This window comes from Rousettus aegyptiacus, unplaced genomic scaffold (assembly GCF_014176215.1).
Source record: "Rousettus aegyptiacus isolate mRouAeg1 unplaced genomic scaffold, mRouAeg1.p scaffold_m13_p_6, whole genome shotgun sequence".
Lineage (NCBI taxonomy): Eukaryota > Metazoa > Chordata > Mammalia > Chiroptera > Pteropodidae > Rousettus > Rousettus aegyptiacus.
This window is the reverse complement of record NW_023416309.1, coordinates 23,977,851-24,002,197: the sequence shown is the minus strand read 5'-3', so window position 1 is coordinate 24,002,197 and position 24,347 is coordinate 23,977,851. Positions and strand designations below refer to the sequence as shown.

General features: G+C 37.8%; 1 protein-coding gene across 1 annotated transcript; it reads right to left on the bottom strand.

Annotated features, from left to right (window-relative positions):
• Positions 1-3,499: 3,499 nt before the first annotated feature.
• Positions 3,500-24,308, bottom strand: MRLN (myoregulin). Its single transcript, XM_036223532.1, has 5 exons — positions 14,980-24,308; positions 13,974-14,048; positions 12,527-12,648; positions 5,156-5,267; positions 3,500-3,758 (listed from the first exon to the last, which is right to left on the bottom strand). The coding sequence occupies exons 4-5, from the start codon at positions 5,178-5,180 to the stop codon at positions 3,598-3,600; spliced, it is 186 nt and encodes a 61-aa protein (XP_036079425.1). The 5' UTR covers positions 5,181-5,267; positions 12,527-12,648; positions 13,974-14,048; positions 14,980-24,308; the 3' UTR covers positions 3,500-3,597.
• Between the last annotated feature and the right edge of the window lie 39 nt (positions 24,309-24,347).

Here is a 24,347-nt window from a genome sequence, read left to right as displayed (position 1 = left end):
ACTTTAGTTGATACCAAGACATTAATTATGAAATTAACAGCATGTACACACCTGAGCTCAGGCATGGCTAGTTAATGCATATCTATCACTGGCAAGTTAAGAAACACAGTCCAGTTCAGTTGCAGAGTTTTTTATAACAGTGCATACAGGCATTAAGTTCTATGCATTTTCACAGAAAGCCACCCAATGAAAAATGTGTTACCTAACCAAGGCTGCATCCATGATATGAATATTGTTCCCAGTTATGAAAACAATCTTTTCCAATTCTACCGAAGGTAGTCACAGGTCCTTTACTGCACGGAGTTACTTCTGTGTTCTTGACATTTATATCGACATCTTAGATTTATACAACTCCTTTCTGTTATACATTTTCATGTAAGTTTCATCCAGTTCACTTAACAGTCACTGTATTTCAATGTGTTATGTAAGCAGGTAGTATTAGTGCTGTTTGTTTTTTCTTGGTTTTATTCTGCTTTAACACAGGAGAAGTATGAGACCTAGAAAGGTTGAGCAGCTTGCCCAGAGGTCACATAGCTGTTCAGTAGCCTGACAGTAGGAACACTTAGTCCAGTGAGCTTCCCTCCACAACAGTGCTTCTCAAATTGTTGTGAATCATGTGAATCACTGGGAATCTGATTACGATGCAGTTTCTGAATTCAGTATGTCTGAGGGGAACTAGGACTCTGCATGTCTAACAAGCTCCCAGGAGTTGCTGCTACTGGTGGGACATACTTCACCATACCCTTCATGACACCCCAGCATGTTTTCCTAATACTTCCAATTGCAGTTGCATTGTATGGATACTCATCCATTTCCCCCAATTAGACTATGAACTCCACAAGAGCAGGAACTATCCATTGTTCACTACTTTAGACTGGCTGCCCAGCACCATGCCTGGCAAAAAGGAACTGAACAAATGTTTTTGAAAAATGAAGGGAAAGTGACCTATTTCCAATTACAAAGCTACAACACTTGAATATTAACTCTCATTACTTATTGAAAAGGGGGAGGGTATTTATCAAGTATCCTTTGTTTTCTCAAGTCACATTATGATATTTAGTTGTAATTCCCAGGTCCCCAAATAACAGAAACAAAAAAAGTTCTGCAGAGTCAACCAGTTTAGACCTACACTTCCCACAGAACTATGTCAGGGTCAAGCGGAACACAATCACAGTTTGGGGCCAACAAAATGGGATAGGTTAACATGAGGTCATTCTAAGGGTAAGGGGGAAGTGTAGAACAAGCAGGGTGATTGAGGCTTACTAACACAGCTTGAAGGGAGCCACATCATGTCTGCTCCCACCTGAGGATGCTGATAATAGCAACCCATCATGGATTAGAGGTTTCCAAATGCCAAGAACTGTGCTAAGCACTTCACACCAGTCGTCTCATTTCATCCTCTCTATAAACCTATAGTACAGGCACTTATTTTTATAAGTAAGGAAGCAGAGACATAGAGTCATCGAGCTGCAAGAGGTGAGGCCAAGGTTCAGACCCAGACAGTGTGGCTCCAGAATCGATGTTTCTAACTACGTTGTCTACTGACTAAAGCACACAGGGAAAAGAAACAGTTGCCTGAAGAAGGGCGTGGCTTTAATCCCTGTCAGTAACTTAATAATAGGCTTCAACAAATGTCAAATAGAGGGAATTGGGGAGAAAGACACCACATAAACAGGAGGTGACTTACTTATATTCAAAAGGAAGGGTCCAACAATATGGTGTCGAAAAAATAATAGGGTTTTCTGTTATAGCAAATGCTCAAATGGTTTGACTCTATTTGGCTTATGGTTAAATATACAACACCACTGAAAGGTTAAGTAAGAGCCAGTTAAGTAATAAGTTTCAAAGGTCCCAGATTTCTTTCATACTTCATTAGGTCTCTTATGAAACTTTGCATTAAAGATTGGGCAAAATCTGAGAAGATAATCATTACACAGAAGAAACCAGAATTTTGTGAAGTATGTGTGTCCAATGTAGAAAGTCAAAAAGTCTAAAGGACAGAGAGATTTTACTTTTCAAAAGCTCAGAAAGCAGAAGTTCAACAGTTGTATTTTAATACTGTCAGAAAATGAGGAATCAAGAAAACAGGGGAAGAGAACGCATTGTCTTGGAGGTTATGAGAAAAGAGTAAACAACCTTTCTTATTATAAAATATTTTAAAAAGTGGAATAAGAACATAAATAAATAAGGCCAATACAGTAGTCCTCCCCATCTTTCTCGTGGTTTTACTTTCTGCTGTTTCAGTTACCCAGGTTTTTTGAGGTTCAAAAATATTAAATGAAAAATTCCAAAAATAAACAATTCGTGAGTTTTAAATTGCATGCCATTCTGAGCAGTGTGATGAAATCTCAAGTGGTCTTGCACAGGATATGAATCATCCCTTTGTCCAAGTTATCCACACTTTATATGCCTCTTGCCCGTCAGTCACGAATAGCCATCTTGGTTATCAGATCAACTGCTGTGGTATCACAGTGCTTGTGTTGAAGTAACCCTTATTTTACTTAATATTGGTCCCAAAGCACAAGGGAAGCTGGCACTTTGGATATGCCAAAGAGAACCTGTGACGTGCTCCTTTTTAGTGAAAAGGTGAGTACAGTACAATAAGATATTTTGAGAGAGAAAGACAGAAAGAAAGAGAAATGGACCACATTCACATAACTTTTATTACAGGATATTATTATAATCATTCTATATTATTATTGGTTACTGTTGCTAATATCTTACAGTGCCTAATTTATAAGTTCACCTTCATCGTAGGTGTGTGTGTATAGAAAAAAACATAGAATATATAGAGTTCGGTACTATCCTTGGTTTAAGGCGTCCACTGAGGGTCTTGCAACATATCTCCCGTGGCCAAGGGGGGACTAGTGTACAGCCACAGGGTCTTGAATAAAACATTATTGTGGGAAAAGTTGAGCTCCACAGATTGGTTTTTAACCACACTTTTATTATTATTTATCTTTGGCGGTGACACAATACTATGGATTGTGAAGGCCCAAGACCTGGTTCTGCCACTTCCTAGTTATGATCTCAAGTGAGCATAATTCTTCCAAGATTCAGTTTCTTCATCTATAAGGGATAACAGACACTTGCCTCCAAGGATTACTGTGAGCCTTACATTAAATGACATACTGCTACCTACCCACAGAAAAAGTATGTTTATATGAAAGATAAGTATTCAATTATTGGTACATCATATGAAAAGATTATCATATGTTATGATGATTGATGTGTTGAAATAGAACCACATAAAGTTTCACATAGGTATGCATCCTTAAAAAATCAACCTCCTTTATAATTGCACCTAGAAATTTTAGTCAATCTATACTACCAAATAGCAAGCACATTTAAAAATCAAGAAGTATTATGACTCAACAGGGTAGAATTTTGGAAAAAAAAAACCCACATCAATTTCTGTGAATGTTTTCTGAACCATAAAGTACTAAACACAATATTGTTTTTATTGTAATGTCCTATTGGCTTCTAGAATAATGGAAATGTTATCAAATTAAAATTACTCAACTACATTAAAGTACTAATTTTTATTCACAGGAATTCAATATTAAATTTACTTGTAAAGTAAGAAAGGTCAGCTTTTTAAGAAGTTACAACAACATATATAATAGACATTAAGTCGACAAAGATTACCAATAAAATTTTTAGAAGTCGTTCCACAATTTCATCTTCTAGACTTGTGGGGGTAGTAGTGGAAATTAATATCCAGTTTTTACAGGTCATTTCCAGAACGCTCCTGCTCCCTAGGGGAAAAAAGAGAGAAATATTCTCAAATGAACATATTTATAATTCTGATTCTTTAAATTCAATGTAACATTTTCACTGTAAAGAAATAGTGATAAAGAAATATCTATCAGGCAGGACTTTACATATTTGTACTCAAGCAATAAACTAAAAAAATTTTTCCCTAGTAAATTAAATATTTTTCACTTACTCATTTTGACCACATGTCATAATCAAATTTTTCTACATGCCAAACTTGCCTTTCTTTCTAAAAAAACAGCTCAGCCACATTGTAAGGTATATAAATGTCTATTCACTATGTTATATATCTGAAACTAATATAATACTAAATGTCAACTGTAATTAAAAAATTAATAAAAAGAAAAGAAACAGCTCAGGGAACTATCAGAATAACTATTCTTTTTTCATGTTATCAGTATTTATAAAGTCTTATCTACCTAATCATTTACAATTTTATCTGCTATGTCCTTTAAAATTTTATCTAAATAATTTACATTTTTTTATAATGGCATCAGTGAAATTACCATTTTTCCAACCTATACAATAGGTATCACCAGGAAATAAGAATTTGAAGATGTGAAAAAAGCAGGTGAAATTTTTTTTAATTAAACAACAAAAAGACATTTTCATATTCTTGATATTTTCGCAAGAGCCTCTCTTTCATATTCTGATGACTTAATAAGACATCAATCAGTTAATTTCCTCTACATTTCTGTTTTAATTCAACAATTTTAAAAAATGACTGGAATTTTAAAAAGTGTTAAGGAATTTTTAGAAGTATTAATTTGTAGTTGGTTTAGCACACTATTGGAAATTTTACCAAATGCCAGTGAGGAAGGGAGTTTAGAACCATTATTAACTCCTTTTTCAGAAATGCAAGGTCGAATAAGACAATTTTCAAACACATCAAAATCCCTTATATACACTCAAAATGAACATCAATACTTTTAAAAAGTGGCAAGATTGAAGTAGGAAAATATTTTTTGCTATATTCACTCAAAAACCATAAAGGCAGATTGGGTTTTAATAGAGGAGAGAAAGGGAGAGATAGATGAGATTTATACAAGTGTCATTTTCTCCTGCCTGATTTCTGATTGATTTCTGTAATAACTAGCCCCATGCCTAAAAGAGAGAGTAATGTGCCCAAAATTACATAGCAATCACTAGTTGCGTTCAACGATCCCCTTTGCCTATGTTATAGAAACAAGGGGTAAAAATAATCCATGAGTTTGCGAAGTAACTTTCTTGGTCTCATAGCCACAGCCTCCAGCTGTGCTTCTTTTGTTTGTGCTCTGAGAGGTATGTTTCATTTTCTCCAACAACAGTAAGAGAGAGATTGAAATAGGAAGTGAGGGAAAGACTAGACTACTGGTAGAGATTGAAGTCAGTCTCTCACCTGACTTAATCCCAGGTCTTGGCATATAACACTGCCCCTTGGTTTTCACTCCGTCTGCTCTTGCTAGAGCAAAGTGGATTCAGCACCAGTGGTCTCTTAGCAACCTTGGTTCCTGGGTCAAAGCACATTAAAAGGTTTTATTAGACAGCGAGGTGGTATATGAAGTTGAGGGGCAGGGAGCCTGCATGAAGAAACTAAAATACTCTCAAAGAAGTCAAGCGGAGTGGAATTTGGAAAATATGACACATTAATTACAATTTATCAAACAGAGTTGTATAGCCAAACACTGCACCTTTAACAGAAGTATAAACCGAATTCTAGAATTTTGGTGGCAGGCAAACATTAATCATGCTTTTAAAACAACAATTTCTGGGTGGAGGGATGGGAGAGATGTTATTAAGGGTATATACCTGTCACTAGTAGATAAATAAGGACTGGAGACCTAATACATTGCAATTATAGATAAGAAAACTATTATAAACATTAAATTTGCTAAGAAACTAGATTTTCATTGTTCTCAACACTAGAAAAAATAACAATTACATGACCCAATAGAGGTGTTAGGTAATGCTACTGTGGCCATCATATTGTAATATAAATGTATCAAATCAATATATTTTACTCCTTAAACCTACATAGTATTAAATGTTCAATATAACCCAATAAAAAGTCCCTAAAAATTATTTTAAATATATGTGCATCGATATTTATCATGATAACAAAAAAAACAAAACTTCTCTGTCTACATAAGAGAATATAACACATGAGTTTACATGTCTGCTATAAATTCTTTAAGTTTTAAGGTTTTTATCATTTTTGTGAACAAATTAGAAAATGGAGGAAAGAATTTATTATAAAAGAACAAAACACTACTTAGAAAATTGTTAAAATATTTAAATATGATTAAAATCCATACCTTATTACTACTTATTATACTCCTAGTTACATACTCTGAGGAAGTGCATAGATATCCACACCAGGATGCATATCCAAACATCATTCATATTTTCAACTTAGGAACAACTCTAATGCCTATTAGTGGATAGATGGGTAAATTCACATAATGGAATACTATACAATAATGAAAATTAAGCTACAGCTACGTACAAAGATGGGTGAATTTTACAAACATAATTAAAAAAATTTTAAAGCAAAGGGCAAAAGAAAATGCAGTGTAAGTGTATTTATGTAAAGTAGAAAAACAGTTAAAAGTGCATGGTTTAAGAAACTCATAGATATAGAGAACAAACTGATGGTTGCCAGAGGAGGAGCATAAGGGGATGAGCAGAAAAGGGGAAGGAGGTTAAGAAGCACAAACTTCTAGTTATAAAATAAGTCAAGGGGACGTATGGTACAACACAGTGCACATAGTCATTAATAGCATAATAACTGTACTGTGACAGACAGTTACTGGATTTATTGTGGTGATCACTTAGTAAGGTATATAAACGTTCAATCACTATGTTGTACACCTGAAACTAATAGAATATTGTCAACTATAATTAAAAAATAAAGGAGTTTTTTTTAAGTGCATGGTTTTAGGGGTGCATATATGGGTGGCACCTGTGTAGTGGTAAATTTATCAAGAAAAGCAAGGGATTATCTAACATAATCAGGATAATGGTGAGTTTAGTGAGGGGAAGAGAAGGGATAAGGAAGAGAAGGGGCAGGGAACTTTCAACAAGGTTTTGTTTCTTGTTCTGGGTGTGGTTACATTGGCAATCACTTTTTAACTGTGTAAACTAAAAATAGAAATTTTACGTGCTTTTCTGTATATTAGATTTTACAACTGAAATATTAAGAAAAGAAAACAGAGATACCTACAAATATCAGTAGTGCTCATAGCAGTAGAGTTTGGGTGGAAGGACTATGTATGATTTTTTTCTCCTTTGCTTATTTTGGAAAAGAACATGTTCTTGTCTCATTCGAAATGTTCATGAGAAACAGGAATGTGAGCGATCCCTGTTTGGTTTTCCTCCTTGATGTTAGATCTGTTTGCATGTCATAAATCATTGTTTGTCACAAGTTTACAAACACACTCATATTTTACTGTGGATTAAAGTCATGAGTATCACAGGACCTTGATTTACATTAGCCGAAAGCTCAGTAATCAAATATTTTTTCTTTTGCATTGCAGGGACATTCTTTTAGGGGAAAACTGTTTAACAACAGCAATTTTCAGGAAAAAAAGATTTCTTACTGGATAAAACATGCACCAAAAATATAAATACATTTCAAATGAATTAGGACACTTCAAATAATTTCCCCTCCCATTTGAAAGCTTCGACCTACCTTTCTTTCCCTCATTTCCGAAAGGCACTGGGAATCAATTCATCATTTTATAGAATGTTGTACTAAAATAGAATGAATATTTTCTTCTCTAGTTTTAAAAACTTGCCTTTATTTTTTGTTTTGACTCCATCAAGAATCCAAACAAACTAAATTAAATTGACCTGTTCGCTATTTATTAAATGGTTGAACAGTGTGTGGTATCCCACAAAGCAAGGTAGGCAAATGGAGAGAAGCAGTATCCTTTAGTCTCTGGGAGTTGAACTTCATTGTATTCTCTGTTCTTCGCCCTGACATCAGCTTATAACTGTGTTTTTATGTAAAATGGGGTTTCTCAAATTAACTAACTCCTGAGACCCTAGGAAGAGTACATTTGCTAAATGGCTTGGTCGTCCAACAAAAACAAAACAATGCAAAATAAATAAGAAATCTCTATTATCTAAAACTATTTTAGTAGTAAGATATAACCCTTTTCTCAATTTCTCTCAACTTCTATTTTTTCCCCTTATTAGGTGTGGATTCTTGGTCAAGACAAAGAACAGAATATACTTTGCAAAGTCTCTTTTACAATCAAAAGAAAAACACTTTTCATTGGATTCAAGTTTATAGTCTTAAACACATGAGTCACATTTCAAAAATATTTTCTTTCTTGACAAGAATGTGCTAATCTTACTTCTTGTTTCTATCAATATCTAATGGTCAAGATAATATTGACAGAAGTTCCCTAGAGACATATGTTGAAAATGAGACAATTGAGATCTGTCCATTTTTGCTTAAGTGGTTATTTAAGTTAAGTATCATAATGATCATTTATTGAGAGTCTCCGTATGTGCCAGGCCATGTTATGCGCTATCAGGAGATAGAGCCACTTCACCAGATACTCAGTATTCTATGTTGGAGCCTAAATACTACTAACCCAGGACTCCAGTCCCCAAATGCTACCCTTTTTCAACTACATGGATTTTTTAATGTTTTCAAATAAAAAATCACTTTTGAAAAGACCCGTATCACAATGGAAACTGTATTGAAATGGAAATATCCACATGCCATTAATGGCCACTCTTCCTCTTCAGTCCAGCTCCTTTGTGCATGTGTGAACTTCTGGTCGAACAGTGAACTGGACAGTCTTGCAGTTACCCCTGTGGGCCTGATGTCCTTGAATTTGCTAGAGTATCTTTACAACTGCAGTTGTTAATTATTTACTGCAAAACAACCTGCTCTTTGTAAATGAGATATTCACAACTACCACTAGGAGCTTGCTGTCGAACAACCAGGTTAACTTGAAGAACAGTTTTCTAAAATCTATTTTTTATTAGCTTTTACTACCTGCAATTTTATTCTCGTTTATTATTAGTTCATTATCTACACACGGATCAACTTATGACTAACAAGTTTCTCCCTTCGGCCTCCTTGACCTTAGCTGGACAGAAAAATAAATAACATGAATGCTTCTGGGACATGGTGACTGAGAGATAGATTTGGAATCAGACCTATGGGGTTTGGCTCAGATCTACCACTTATCATGAGACCTTGGACAAGTTACATTAACTCTCTGTGCTTCAGCACACTTTTAACATGGTAATAATAGTACCTACTTCTTAAGGTAGTGCGAGAATTAAATGAGATAATACTTTTACCTGGCAAGTAAACATTTAATAAGCAATGGTGACTATTATCATTAATTATCACTTAGAATATTACCTCCTAGAAGTTGCTCTTTGAATGAATCAATATTTTCAGGTTCTCTTTAAGCACCAAAACATGCTAAACTATCACACGCTTACTCATCCTTTGAAAACCAGTGTTACCTCCTTTGTGATCCCTGACTTCCTCAGGTAGTATTTATTGCCCACTTGTCTGTAGCATCTTGTAACTCACTACACTGTAATATGGTAATTTGTTTGCATCTCAGTGATAGTTGCTGTCTTTCTAGAAAGTAGGGATAGCCTTACCCATCCCAGATCTCAATGCCTCATAATAACTGTACGTAAAGTAGAGGCTTTCTTGGAAGACCGAAAGTTCATTTTGTTCCAATGACAATTATAACAAGAAAAACATATATTTAGTCTACTTTTCTCAGCAAATTAAAAAAAAAATAAAATCTCAGAGTGAGGTGCTTTCAATTTGTCTCTATATGGAAAAGGTCTCTTTCCCATAAAAGTTATGTTCAGTGGAATTTTCTTTTAGGCACTTGAGAAATAACATGGTAATTGTGTCTTGTTGATGTTTTTGCTTTTGTATTTTGCTAGTAATTAGGAGACCAAGTCAAGTTGTTGGAAGGCACCAAAAATTTGGCACCAGCCCTACAGGTTTTAGGACAGGAGTGTCCCGTTGTGATGGCTACCATTTCTACAGCATATTGGAGATGTGTCCCCTTAAGACTGCAGAAATGGATGCTGGTGTGGCAGGACAGGACATGTAAATTCCTCAAATTTGAGTCATTCAGAAGTTAAATGAAAACTTGGGCACATTTGATGGTAAATGAATTTTATATGTTCTGTAAGGTCCTAAAATTCAAATTCAAGTTGCATTTTCTAAACTAATTAAGGTTCTACTTAATTCTGCCCAAAGCTGCATTATGTGAGAAAGGGAATTGAACACACATCTGAGAAATTAACTCATCAATCATATGAACCTTGTATGAGAAAAAGCTTGAATGAGAATCATAATAAATGACCTATGGCTTTATACTTAAATGATTGCAAGCATGATTTCAAAGAGATTTTCCTCTTTTCAGCTAAGAAAAACAACAGTAGTGAAAGGTCTGAGATATTGCAGAAATGTTTGCACTGGAAAAGATATTTGAGATTTCGTAAACTTCTCATTGACACATGAGGCCCAGAGAAGTACAGTGACTTGTCTGAGGTCACACAGTTATTTTTCTTCAGAGCTACTATCATAATTGCCTTGGGGACTGTTTAACATTTCTGATAAACTGGATTATGTGTTTCACCAGACTTGGCTATTTGGAGATGTTCTATCTTCATCACCTCCCAACTTTTTTGGCTCAGGCCAAGGCAAGACCAGGGAGTCCAGAGTAAAGGAGGTGAAAACTGGAAAACCTGGCAGGGCAGACTCAAAGTGGACTTCGGCTAAAAACAAAAACATGTGCTTTGTCACAGATGGTCAGTCAGCAAGGTGGAGTGGGAAAGGAGGGTGGGTTTTGGAGCCAGATGGAACTGGTTGTATATCCTGGTCTGGCTGGTATTAGCTCTGTAGCCTTGGACCAGGCACTTAACCTCACCTGCTAGCTCATCTGGAGAACAGAGATAACACCTGCCTTATAGTGGTTTGAAAGGCTTTTATTCATAACTACATTTAAGAAGGGCCTACACATGCTTTGATATTAATCTCATAAAACATTATGAGGTGAGTTATGACACTTCTATTTCCTTCCTTAGAGACATGGGCCTAAACATGCTTTGATTTTAATCTCATAAAATCTTATGAGGTAAGTTATTGACACTCCTATTTCCTAATTTGGAGAGACTGAGGACCAGAGAAGTTAAGTATGCTACTTAAGATCACACACCAGGCATGACTAGAGATTTGAATGGAGGTCTGTTTGGCTTCAAAGCCTTATCCACTACAGTATCTCATGATTGGAAGAAGGTAAGCCAAGAGCCCAGCATGCTGCCAGACACTGGATAAAATAGTGGTTGGCACGATGAAGAAGCAGAATCAGAAAGGCAGCCTAACTACAGCTAAGAGAGATTAGCGACTCAGAGAGAAAAGCCTGATCCCGAGGGGGACAGGGGGGTCCCAGACTTGTGTGGAACCACTGTACTTCTCGTCTCTTCAAATGTACCTCTCATGCTTTCTTTCTATATCAATGCCTGTCCAGTTTGGGCTTTCCCAAGCCATCTATGAACATGCCTCAAATGTTTTAAGTAAATATTTTGGCCCTAAAATAAACAATTTTCCAATACATGAACAAACATCTCCTCTTAATCATCCACTACCAAGACTTCTGAAGGCTGAGATGTCCTGCTACCACATTCCTGCCCCAAATAGGAGATTGGGCATTGCCCCTAAGAAGACATAAATTACTCAGCTACGGGCACTTAACGTTAAGAAATATTCTGGAACAAATATAATCAAAAGTTTTCAACTTTCTCCCTGCCAAGCTCCCCAACCCTCTCCATGAATCATAGCTGTAGTGTACTCTTACAAGGCCAGATGAAACTCCCCAGAGTTCTGGCTGGGCACCAGACCTGCTGGATTTCAACAGGAAGTCCCAACACAGCAATGCCATCCAACTCTCGCCCTTCCATGGTATGAGGAAGCATGAGTGAGACTGAGGGTATCTGTTAGGTTTTAGCTTTTCATCTGCAGAACTTATATATCCAAACAAGTATCATCCCAGTTGTGGGGCCAGTAAACGGAAGAGAGTAGAGAATCTCTGGGCCTGTTTCAATTTTCAAAAGCATTTGGCAAAACCCCCTCGGCCTGCACACGCACTGCTTTGCATAAACTCACTAGTGATTTTTTCATCCACTGAGGTGCAGATGTGACATCTCAAACTAGTTGAATGTTATTTGGAGTTAAGTTTATCTGAGAAGGTAGATGACTAGGTTGGAGAACACAACTTCAAAGTAAATGAATGTCAGTGACCTCTTTAAAGGCAAAATTATATTGTCAGCATTTTGCGTAAGGATTGGAACTAAATAAGAAAAAAAAAATTAAATGTGTGTGGGAGCAAGGGTGAGCTGTGACTTTAAGGTGTTGCTCCTCTATGCCTCACAAGCTCATTACTTAGAAGGTGAACCCAAGGAGAAGCCCTGAAAATCACTGAATCATTTGCCAAGAATGTACAGCTTTCCAAAAGGAAGTCTGACCAATAATGGTCATTTCTGGCGAGTAAGTTTCGGGCGTGAAGGCCCTGTGGAGTGCCTACAGCATCCTGTCTGTGCTTCTCACAACCACGGAACAAGCCCATTCTGGCTTATAACATGTAACGACTATCTTCTATAATTTAGAGTGTATTGCCCTCTTGCTAAAATAGTACTGTGTTTTGCCCACAGTAAAAATTAGATAAACATTTGTAGAATGAAAGCTTGTAGAGGAAAACAAAAATCTCACCCTATCTCCCAAGTTTTAGGGTAACGCTTTGGGAAGCAGGTATTCTCTCAGACAGCCCTTCCTTCTGTGTCATCCAGAAACAGAATCGAATCTAGCAAGGCAGCAAACCAGTCCTTTGGAATCTAGAAGCATGTAACCAAAAGAAAAATTTTAGAATCCTGCTTGTAGTAGAGCAGGTAAGTTTATTAAGACAGTAGCTTATGCTTTGAAATTGTTTTGCAAGGTTCCCTCCCACCATCGTTGATCTTAGCTATAGCCTATTGTCCTGAACTACAAACTGTACACCATCTTTCCATGCTCTCATCCTCAGCATTCACACAGCCTTCACCATCCTAAAGATGAAGTTATTAAAAGCAATAAAAGCCGATTATTGTCTCTACAAAATAGATTAATGTTTCTCATCAACGACCACATTGGAGGCTATAGGGTTTAATTTGAAACATATGAGAGATGATTAAAAAGATTCAGGAAAAATTCAAATGAAGGATTTCCTAAATAATGTTACCAAACTGAGCCACTTTTACACATTATGAGTAAACTCCACCACCCTGTAAAATGGTGACGATTCTTATTTCACAGACAAGAAAACTGAGGCTCAGAGAGGTTGAATACTTGTGTAAGGTCGCATAACTTGTTAGTGGTTCAAGTCAGGGCTCAAGGCCAGGCCGGCACCTGCCTCCTCCCAATTCCTTGTAATTCCTCCCTTGTACATTTTATCTAGAAGACCGATGGACATGTTCAAGGGCATTGAACATATGTAACCAAAGCAGAGAACTGTCTTAGTCTATTATGCTGAAGAAGAACTGGAGTGCAGGTTTCACCTCTGCTCATGAGAACCGAGCTGGGCATCAGCCTTTCTGGGTGTCAGGAGCCTCCTTTCCAGGCAGAAAACACAGTGACCTACTTTGCAGGACTCTCAGAAGCAACCATTATAAAAAGGCTGCAAAGACAAAGCCCTTGGCTAAAATAAGAAGGCAATGAATCATGGAACGGGCGGGAGCCCTCTCTGATCCCAGTCTCAAACGTGGAAAAGTGACGTGGCTCGAGTCTGTCGGACACTCTCTTGTGAATACTTTCCATATATGAAATTTGTCTTTGAAATCATGGAAATTTTCTATCTGGAGAGGAAATACAGAAAGATGGGAATATCAAGCACAGCCACAAGGCTTGGTCAAGTAATTTAGATATTATTCATCCCTTGGGTCTCCTGTCTAGTTAGCCAGAAGGAAAGGGAAAAAAAAATAAAATTATAATTCGCTAATCTATCTTATAATCAACTTTAAAAAAAATTAGATGTTGAAATGCAAGGAGGGGAAATAGGCTTTATGAGTCTAAGTTTTAATGTACTATATTCTCCCTCTACCAGAAGCAAACAAGAGTTACACTAAACTTCCCTCCTGCATCAACATTTTAAAATGTCATGATTTTTAAAAACCAAAAAACTTACTGTTCAAGAATTCAATGAGAGAAGTCCAAAGTCAAGGAGATGATCTCTCTCTTGTGTGAAAAACACCATATGCTCCTAGGTGGATCAGGAGAGTCACTGGGCTGTTATTAATAACTGGCTTAGAGCTTTATGAAGAAACATGAGCCAGACCATCACAGGAGGAGGCAAGTGGAAAGGAACTGACAGACACAGGTGGGATAAATTATGACAAAAATATACTTAGTCCCACACAGGAGCTCAAAGGACCCCTGAGGAGGGGATCAGCCCTTCCACAATCAATGGATCTTTATGTCAAATGTTCTAAGAGTTCAACAATCAACTAACAAAAATATTCTTACTGTTTAATTCTGTTGAAAAATGACAGGACTCATTTAATGTTATACTATCCTTTGTTCTTCTGAGTAATGCTTTCTCATGGGCATCTGAATCTCCTCTCAAATTTATACATTTTTGCCTTGCTTAATTGACTTCCCCCATAATTTATATATATATAAATATATATATATGTAAACAAATGGATTTTCAAGTGTACATGATCGGTATTTCGTGATTTGTTTACCTGTGAGGAATCAGCCTTTCTCCCTCAAGGATCCCAAAAGAATTCTGGCAGTGTGTGTGTGTGTGTGTGTGTGTGTGTGTGTGTTGTGGGGAGGTGAGTGATCATGGGATTGTATGAAACATCAAAGGGAAGCTGCGGAATTAAAGTCCAAAGAATGAAAGTGTAATCATGACCCAGCTACTGATTTGTAGTGGCTTTCCTCTTTTGAAAAGCTATATTTCAATAAAGTCCAAGTGTATACCTTTCCCACCTTCAGCAATTGATATCAAATTATTCAGACCATTCACAGCGTGTGTTCAGACCTAAATTATATTAAACACTGGCTCTGTACAAAGTATTAAAAGAAAACTGACAATTAGACAGTTATTGAAATATATAAAGATATAAATTGAAGGAAAAAAAATAGTTATCAAATTACTTCATTCTTAAGGTTATAGCTGCCCTTACCCTGGCTTGGGCCTGGTAACTGTTCTTTTTTTCAAACTAAACTCTTTCAACTAAATGCTGAGGCTGGGGAGGCTGGAAAAGCTCCCTACAAACCTCACACAGTAGAGTGTTATTCTGCTGAGGCAATTGTCAAAAAGAGAAAGTAATAACCCAGTGATAGATGGGTGAGAGGGAGTAGGAACAGGGCCTTAATTTTTTTTTTTTTTAATACTCTGGTTAGTTTAACATTGTTGAGTATCCACTGAATACGTGTATCTTTATACAACATATTTATGGACTATTGTAAATATATTACATGCATCATAAAACAAATAGACATTTTTGAAAGATAAACTTAGGAATAAATAAACATTCTCTTAAGATTCTCAGTGAATCATTTTTTCCTGGGTCCACTCCACTCTGCCAATGACTAAGGAGGGGTTCAGAACCACAGCCCCACCACTTACAAGCTGTCATGGGTTGAATTGTGTCCCTCAAAGAAATATGTTCAAGTCTTAACCCCCAGTCTTAACCTGTGAATGTGGCCTTATTTGGGAAAGCCATGTAACAAAGGAAACAGACACTACAGTGCTATGTTTACAAGCTAAGCTTCCCAGGACTCTCCAGCAGGTCTCAGGCTGAGGCCCTCTGGTTGCCTTCTTTTCCTTATGTGGTCACAGAATCTCAGAAATTCCAAAGGACTTTAGTAGTCTCCTTATGGGGCACTTAACAGATGGCGAGATAAGGACCCAGAGATTCCAGTGTTTGGGTTCTAGTGTAACATCCACTGAGACCTCCTCGAGCCAGGCAGAGTGGACTTGACATCCTTAAGGAACTCAGCCAAGTGGGAGAAACAAGTAAATAGATGAATATACTCAGCAATTTCTCCGAACCTACCAAGTCTTGGTTTTGAGCTTGCAAATACCATTCCTTCTATCTGGCAAAACTTTTCTTCCCCTAGCTCCTTGCTGTGAATACCTTTCCATCCACGAGTTCCTAGTTTCAACATTACCTCCTCTGGGAGGGCTTTCCCCACACTCCAGGCTGGATTGCTCGACTGGCATATGTCCCCTCGAAGTGCCCTGTGCTTGCCTTTCCTCGAATGCTCATGCTGTTGTTCTGCTCCAGGGTTTTTTGCCTTTTTCCCAAAGGAACATAAGATCCTGAAGACCACGTCTAGATCTTGGTTTCCATTGTCTGTCCCATTCCTAACACAAAGCAGCTACCTGGAGGTGTGCACACAGCACGAGGGCAACCCAGGTGGGAAGACTGACTAATGAAAGAGGTGATGCCAGGGCCAAGTCGGAAAGGAGAGGTAAAAATTTGCCAAGGAGTCAATGGGGGAAAAGGCATTCCAGGCTGAGCTATTAACAGAAGCAAAAGTAAGGGGAGGAGGAGGAGGTGTGGGTAGGGTGGAGTAAGAACTACAAGTTATCCTGCATTGCTGAAGGATAAAGATCGAGGCAGAAGCAACCAGAGACTGAGCAGGGATACATAAAATTTTAATATTCTGCTTCATCTCTCACTAGCAGTTTAACTCCAATCAAGTTATTTAACCTCTCTGTGTCTTATTTTCCTCACTTATAAACTAAAGATCGTCACATAAATTTGTCACAAGGATTGAGTGAGTTAACACGCAGGGAACATTTAGAAGAACACAGAGTAAGAACTATGTGCTTGCTATTTGTACTATGTTAAAGATTTCATCCTATAGGCAAGACAGGATTAATGCTTCCATTCTAAGCAGGGGCAAGATATGGTCAACTTTCCTCTAGAAAGATTGGTGGAGTTGAGGTTAGAGGGGCAGGACCTGAGACCAGAAATCAGCTGGAAACTATTTCCTACAATAGTCCAAGAGTGATAAAAACTGAACTGGCCTGGAGCAGGCATGGAGAGGGTAAGCAGGATTAAATAGCATTCAGTAGGTCAAATTGGCAAGATTTAGTGCCTGGCTAGAATTGAAAGAGATTGCAAGAAATCCAGGAGGCTGCCCAGATTTCTGGATTAGGTAATTTGGGTGGCTAAGATACAGAAAGATAAGGAGTTTTGAGCACTTCCTATGTATCAGGCACAGAGCTAGACTCTTGATGTCAAGAGATGTTGAAGAACTGGTCGAAGGGCACAGTGAGTGAGCGAGTGGCCAAAGGAGACTTGAAACTCTGTCTCCGGGTGCCCAGTTTATGCACTTTCTGACATACCCTAGTACAATCTGAGAAATGGGTCCTTCCCAGGGATAGAATTCCTGCCTCTCATATCATACCTCTTAACCTATAAAAAGGTCCAACAAGGAAATTCACACACTGAGGGAGGTGGGAGGGAGGACTTTTTAACTTCTAGGGCCTTCTAAATTAAAAATAGTAAAATAAAAGTGTCTTACTTCAAACCACATCACTTTGGCAAATTCCTTGTATTCCATTCATTCTGATGTAATACATGTTTTACAAACTTAAATACTTCCCCTCTAATGCCCATTTTTATTGTTGGGAGGCAGATCTCTTGCCTTTATTTCTTAAATTTCCAAACGTGTTGCAGTTTAGAATCGCATTGAGTATAGAAAATAAAAAGCATCCTATGGAATGATGTATTCAAGCTATTTTTAAAGTAATTTTTTCTTCATTCCATTTCAAGAAGCTGGTTTGAGTTTTTGTTATTAAATAAAAATAAATAAATAAATGCTGAAAGGAGTCAGTGAAGCTGATGAGAAAAGTAAGTGAATCCTCAAACAAAATTCAGGAACCAACACATTCCCTTTTCACAAACCCACAGCCCCGCCAAGCACCATCAGAGCAGCAGAAAGAAGTGTTCCTCAAACTCTGGACTCCAATCATCCCTCAACAATACTGCTAGAGTGGGAGAGAGCCTGCTCTTGTTTTTGCTTTGTGGAATACACAAGGTCCCACGTGACTGCAGCTTTGAGGATAGGAGACAGGCTTCTTGCAGGGAGGTTCAACCAAATGAAGGTCAACTGGCAAGACGCACCTGAAAGGCTGCCCTTCAGTCCATGATAATATTTATCAGGAAATTAACTTCCTGTCCTTAATAGGCTGAGTATCTTTAGAGACGAGAATGGCTTGGGCATAGACAGTAAGGAGGAAGTGACAAAGAACAGTCGCCAAGCTCTTGCGCAGTGTCTCTGTACCATCTGGCTCAATTTTGACCCAGCTTGTTTCTGGGCAAGTTGAGGGAAAGTTGTATGGCTGATATAGGCAAGAGGTGAAGAGTTCTGCTCAGTTCGGGGCCTGACAGATATGCCATCACATTTTTAAGGTGGGAACTTGAAAAAATCAAGCACATAAATTTAGCACTCCAAATGAGATTACATAGTACTCAGAACTAAGTTCTGAAAGGTAACCCTACATATTTAAGATGTAGCATTTACACACTACTACTGCTAAGAAAAGTGAATGTCAGTTTTGAAGGAAGAAATTGTCTTTGGTAAAATTGCATTTTCAGAAAATGAATATTGAAAAACTTAGAGCTATGACAAGCTAATTTGACATCTATCATCAGAACTTAATATTATAACAATCCTGGTGCTGTAAAGCCATGGAATACAGGAATATATACAAACAGTTCTCATATATTGAGGTCTTAACTTGTCTTAAGTTCAAAGTGAGAACTTCATATATAGAGAAACATTTATTCCATACAACTCTAAGAAGAAGATGAGAAAATGGCTCCGAGTGGTTATGCGATTTATCCAGGGACCTGAATATCAGAGTCATTATCTGAAATCAGGCACTCAGGTTCCAGTGCCCCTCCTCTCATTTATGCCTGAAAAATGCATAAGTAGTCAGAACAAAAGTATGTTTTGATGGGGGGGGGGGAAAGACACACCTAACATCAGATGCATTACTTATTTTGGTTTCCTTGTAACCACATTTGACAAAAGGGTAAATCTTGGAGAAGTAAAATTTTCGGAAACTGATTAACTTGAAGAGATCAAGGTGGATGGATGAATGTTGGCACTCTCTTTATGTATAAGCTGAACTTTCCTTCAGAGACAGAAACAGGCTCAAACAAGCTTATAGATAATTCCATTTATTATGCAAAAACAAAAATGTAACTCAGGGTATGCGCACATAGATATTGTAGGTCAAACCTGGCTCTGAGTTTGAAATGTGGGAATTTTTTTCCCCTGACATTTGGAGGGACACTTGATGAATAAAAAGGGCCAATAATATGAATAACTGCACTTTTGTCTGAATGGTAATAAAACTGGTTTAACAATCGAGGATCTTAATGCCAGTTTAAGGCATTTGTTTTCCTAAAGCACACAGAGAAATATCAAAATAAAAATCATTTGGTTTCTAATTGCTTTACAAATGAAATCACTCCTTTTCCTCTCTGAGCTGCTACAACATCTCAGTAAATCATTTCTGGAGAGCTAAGTCAAACTGGCCTCAAGTATTTTCTTTTTGAGCAAGGAAATTAAGGACCTCTTTTTGGATGAGAGTGTGGAATTTGAAGACAGGGTTCCTCAGATTAGAACGAGAAGATGACTGGAAATCTGGGTACTGGTAGACTTGAACCGAACTTTTGCTGGTTCCATACCTCAATTTTTACTCTCCTAGACTCTGACTCTGACCTAGTTAAATTAACAAATTCTTTTCTTGTAAAGAAATCAGGAGAGTAGAGAATGTTAGCGGTTTCCCCTACCATATATTTGTTTACATTTAGTTTTATTAAACTCTTTGGTTTATTACCCAAGACTAAAGATGTGATGGCCCTTTTAGAGATGAAGCTCAGAGAGTATCAGAAATGTGCTTCCCATGTGGCCATTTAAAATGTTTTTAAATTACTATGCTTTAGTATAGATCTGGAGCTAGTGAGACAAACAAGTTAGAAGCTGCTCAGATGTCTGAAATTGGTCACATAGTTCATTCATCACATCTCAGAGTCCGACCCTCAGAGGACTGACCCGTTATTCGGCATCTCACCTTGATCGATGCTTGGTTGTGCTACCCAACTAGCTAGCACATTATATAACCTGAAAGGCTTATACAATGAGTCATAACACCTACCACAGAGAAAATTCGGCAATTTAAAAAGCACCCAAAAGCTGAACCTCGTATTTCCACAGAGATTGAAAAGTCCTAGTAAAATAAAGTCCAATGATTTCCTCTCCCTAATCACACTCTTAAACCTAGGTGTACGAATGGGGGCCTCATTCCACACTTGCTTAAGCATAGACTGTTTCTTCAGAAGCCTCACTACTGATGTACCTTCTTCAGGACTCATAAATTCATCCTAAGCCTCCTACAGTGCCAAAGTTTCACAAGGTCAGTCCCAAAAGTAATGACAGGAACATCACATTGCTACTAAGGAGTTGGAACCCATGGGACAGCTGCAGTGGGCTTTCCCAAGCAAAAAGGAAGCCCCAAGTATGCCAGACCTATTTTCTGTAGAAAGGTGTATATTGGAACAAAAAAGAAATGAAGGAGAGGATGTTCTCTTATGTTTAACTTAACCAGGATATAAATCAGTCCAATTTAGTTGCCTAGTCAACAACCTGCAAACCCATGAAGTTATGCTCTTAGTTCAGTACAATTTCTCACCATGTTTATCATTTGGGAGAGTGGTATATAAAATATTCCTGCCTTCTTGCAAAAATTAGAATTTCCTGTGGTGGCATCTCTAGCACTGTCCTTCCCAAAACTCCCTTCTTCTTCATACTTAAAATCTCTTGATCCCCTCTCTCCGTTTCTGAATATTTTATTATGAGAATGTTAAACGCATAGAAGTAGAGAGGTAGCCATCGGCCAGTTTGGGGGCTTGACATACATCTTATTATTAGACTCATGCTAGGCCTCGCTCCAAACAGGACGTCAGTTTTCACCTCTCACCTCCCACTGCTTCCCCTTTTTTCCCTTTCTCGTGCATCACACAAGCTCTAGCCACATCAATCTTCCTTCATTTCTCAGGTGCCCTATGCCAGGGGTTCACAAACTCAAAAGCCCGCAGGACCCACACTGTAATAACCAAATTCCGTACTCTGATACTCTCATACTCACTCCATGGGTGAACACTATGGCGTAGAGGGACAACGGCCTGCTGCGATCTTATTTGTCAAGAGAAGTTAAGAATCTTGATCTATTTTTAAAGAAAACTCCCCCTTGTTTTAAATAAAAAAGTTTTTCAATTTTTTCATAAACTGTGATGACTGTGTGACTGTGTTAATTAACTTTATTGTCATAATCATTTCACAATATATACATATTTCAGATCATTATGTTCTACACATTACGCTTACACGATGTTCTATGCCAATTATTTCTCAATAAAGCTGAGGGTAAAAAAAGAAAATAAAACATGTTACATTTTTCCACCTTTGGGGAAGCAAATGTTTTTTCATGAACACTTTAGGCCAAAGCAAATAGATGACAGTGAGAGGTATTTAGCACCCAGTCCACCTGTAGCAGTCTTGGTGCAATGCACCGCACCCCCTTGACACACCTGATTTCACCAAACACGCATGCACCTTGCCAGCATCCCTCATCAAACACGGGGTGGCCACCCTTGGCTTTGTTGCCAAAAATTAATTTTCCAGGAAGCCTCATTTGCGACCCAGAAAATCTGAATGTGGGGGTCATTCTCCCAAAGGCACCTTCGACCAACAAGTAAAAGGAGTTGGTGGATCCAAGTCTCAGCATTCCTGTTCTTGGGGCGGCAGGGGGCGGGGTGCAATATTCCTGTTCTCGGGGCGGCGGGAGGCCAGGGGTGCAATGCCGAGGTACCTTCCAAATTTCTCCTTGGGGATACCCTGCAGGTCTGAGCTCCAGTTGCCCGCAATGCAAACAGGCTCGTCAGCACAGCTTTCACTGGCCTCATTGTGTGTTCTGGAATCACTTCCCAAGGAAACTTCCTACACCAGGGCCTTCCTTGTCTCAGTTTGCTTTCAGGGAACCCCATCGTCAATTGGATCGATGCTCTTACCTCCGAGTTGCACACATGCTGTTCCCTCAGTTCCACTCTTCACCTAATTCTCACCTGTTCTTCAAGACTCTGCTTCAAGATCAATTCCCCCGGAAGTCTTCTCCGACCTTTCCTTTCTAATGAGGGATCTAATGAGGGATCTTGTTCACGACACTGAACATACTTGCAAACTGTTAAGCTCCAAAAGAGGTTCCGTGAACTGCAGCATCCTTGTGCTCTCCTGCGTTGCCAATACTATGCACAATGGCAGGCATAATGTGCGTTTCTAAAAATATTCTTAGAATTAATGAAATTATATATGGAATAGTAAAGTTACAAAACGAAGAACCTACTATTTTTCAAAGTTTTAACAATATGTTTGTTAAACCCTAATGACTCCATTCTCATTCTTATTTTATAGGCGAGGAAACTGAAGCTCAGAAAACTGACTTAGATCAGACTTGGGCTCACTGGACACTTTCTACCTGGCTACCTTAACACCTTGAAGCTTCCTGTCTGACATTAAGGAGACTAACAGGAGTAGTAATTCAGTTCCTGAGGTTAATAATTTCCCAGTAGCTGTTCAACCCAGGCAAAGCTAGCCCTAGGGGATGAGAAAGTAGGTCAACTAGACTTATGTAGAATTTCAGGAGTTGCCTTTTTAAAGGGTCTCAGGAATATTTAAAGAGCACAAACCTAAATCTACGAAAGACTTAAAGTAAGTTTTTTGTTGATTTAAATTTCAGATATTGTATTTTTTGGTCACTAAAAGTTCGATTTGGTTCTTTTTTATACTTTCATTTTTCTCATATGCTTGTGCTCTCCTTTTTCCTCTTAAACACACGGAGAATGTTTATAATAGCTGTTTTCACATCCTTGCCTATTAATTCTATCACCTGTTTCACTTCTGAGTCTGGCTTTTCCTTTTTATTTTTAATATAAGAATTTTTAAGATCAATTACTAAGATCTCTTTTTGTGATAAGAGTCTTGAAAGTTGCACTGTCATTAGTAGAGTATCAAAATATTAGATGTTTGGAAAAAGATCTAAACATATTTAGTTCAATAGCATTCAATGTAATATGGAATTAGGGGTGATATGTAAGACAGAACAGAAAACATAATTGACCATGCGCTGACTTCCTTGTCTGTTTCTAAAGAGAATGTTTAAAAGTTTAAGCCTGGATTAGACATTAGTGATTAAATACAATTGTATTTCCACAATCTTTTTTTAAAAATATAACCTATACATTAAAACAAGAATCCAGATTTCCTTATAGAATTTTACATAAACAAAAAATTTTGTAAACCATTTCCATTTTAGAAGCACCACGCAGACAGCATCTGAAAAGTATTTTAAAAAAGTGCACATGCAGCTCGAACTTTACTTGCTAAAGCGTTTTGTGTAAGTCATTTCCTTCAAACTCTACCTGGAATCAGAATGGCTAGCTTCATTACAGATTAGACAACTGAAGCTGGCAGATGAAACCAAGCCTTGAATTCAGAGGTCCTGGGTAATTAATTGCCTGGTCAGCATTTTCATCAAGTTACAAAATGTAGCTGCCCTGAGTAGAGGTATTTTGAGATTTTGGTCATTTCAATGTACCACTTGACCAGCCAAATTAAAAACTCATTTTATTAACTAATGGTTAAAGTGGAATTTTGCTTTAGCTAGAGTGAGTCTTGACTCACTCAAGGCTTATTTAGCAGCTTTATATAGAAAAGGGTTTAGGTTTAAACAGTTTGAACTCCTAAAATGGGATCACAACTGGGTTCTTGAAGATTATGCTTCTGAAACAGATCTTGCTAAGTATTGTGCCTTTCCCCCACAGAATGTGGACTCCAATTGCTCGGAGCTTAACTAAAACGCAATCGATGAGCCATCTACCTTTAAAACATGTACAAAACGCCACCCCAAATAGTCATTCTAAGCATCTTCCTCCTTGAATGGATGTGGAAGGGACTTGTCTGTGTCTTATTGTGTGTGAGGAACTGTACTGAAGGCTTTCTCGTTTTAGCAAGGTATATAATATCATCATTGTTTTATAGGTAAGGAACTTGAATTCCAGAGAGGTTAAACCGTAACTGGCCTAGTGAAAGAGCTGGGACTCAAATCTCGAATTGATTCTAAAGGCCACTTTGTAGGAAGAAGATACCATAGAGACAGACTTAAAATCTTAAGAATAAGCTAATGTACCAAATATGATGTCCAAAGCCTGAAAAAAAATACTTTATCTGTCAACACTTTGGGAATGAGTGTGGCTTTCCTTTCCATAATTTCCTAGGTTTAGGGTTTTAAATTGAAACATACCACAGATAGTGCACAAATCATAAGCACAGAGCTCAAATGAATTTTTTAAAACTCAATATATCTACTCAATAACCAGCACCTGATGAAGAGCAGCAGGCAATTTTGTGAACTCTTCTTAAGTTTACTTTCTAAGGCAGCCTTCAGGACTTAGAATCTAAGTTAGAC

Bases quoted from the DNA above. Each gene is read 5' to 3' on its own strand.
- MRLN (XM_036223532.1), bottom strand. From the start codon at position 5,180: ATGCCAAGACCTGGGATTAAGTCAG. The intron at 3,759-5,155 runs GTGAGAGACTGA...TTTTTCCCCTAG, and splicing joins AAGACCTGGGATTAAGTCAG to GGAGCAGGAGCGTTCTGGAA.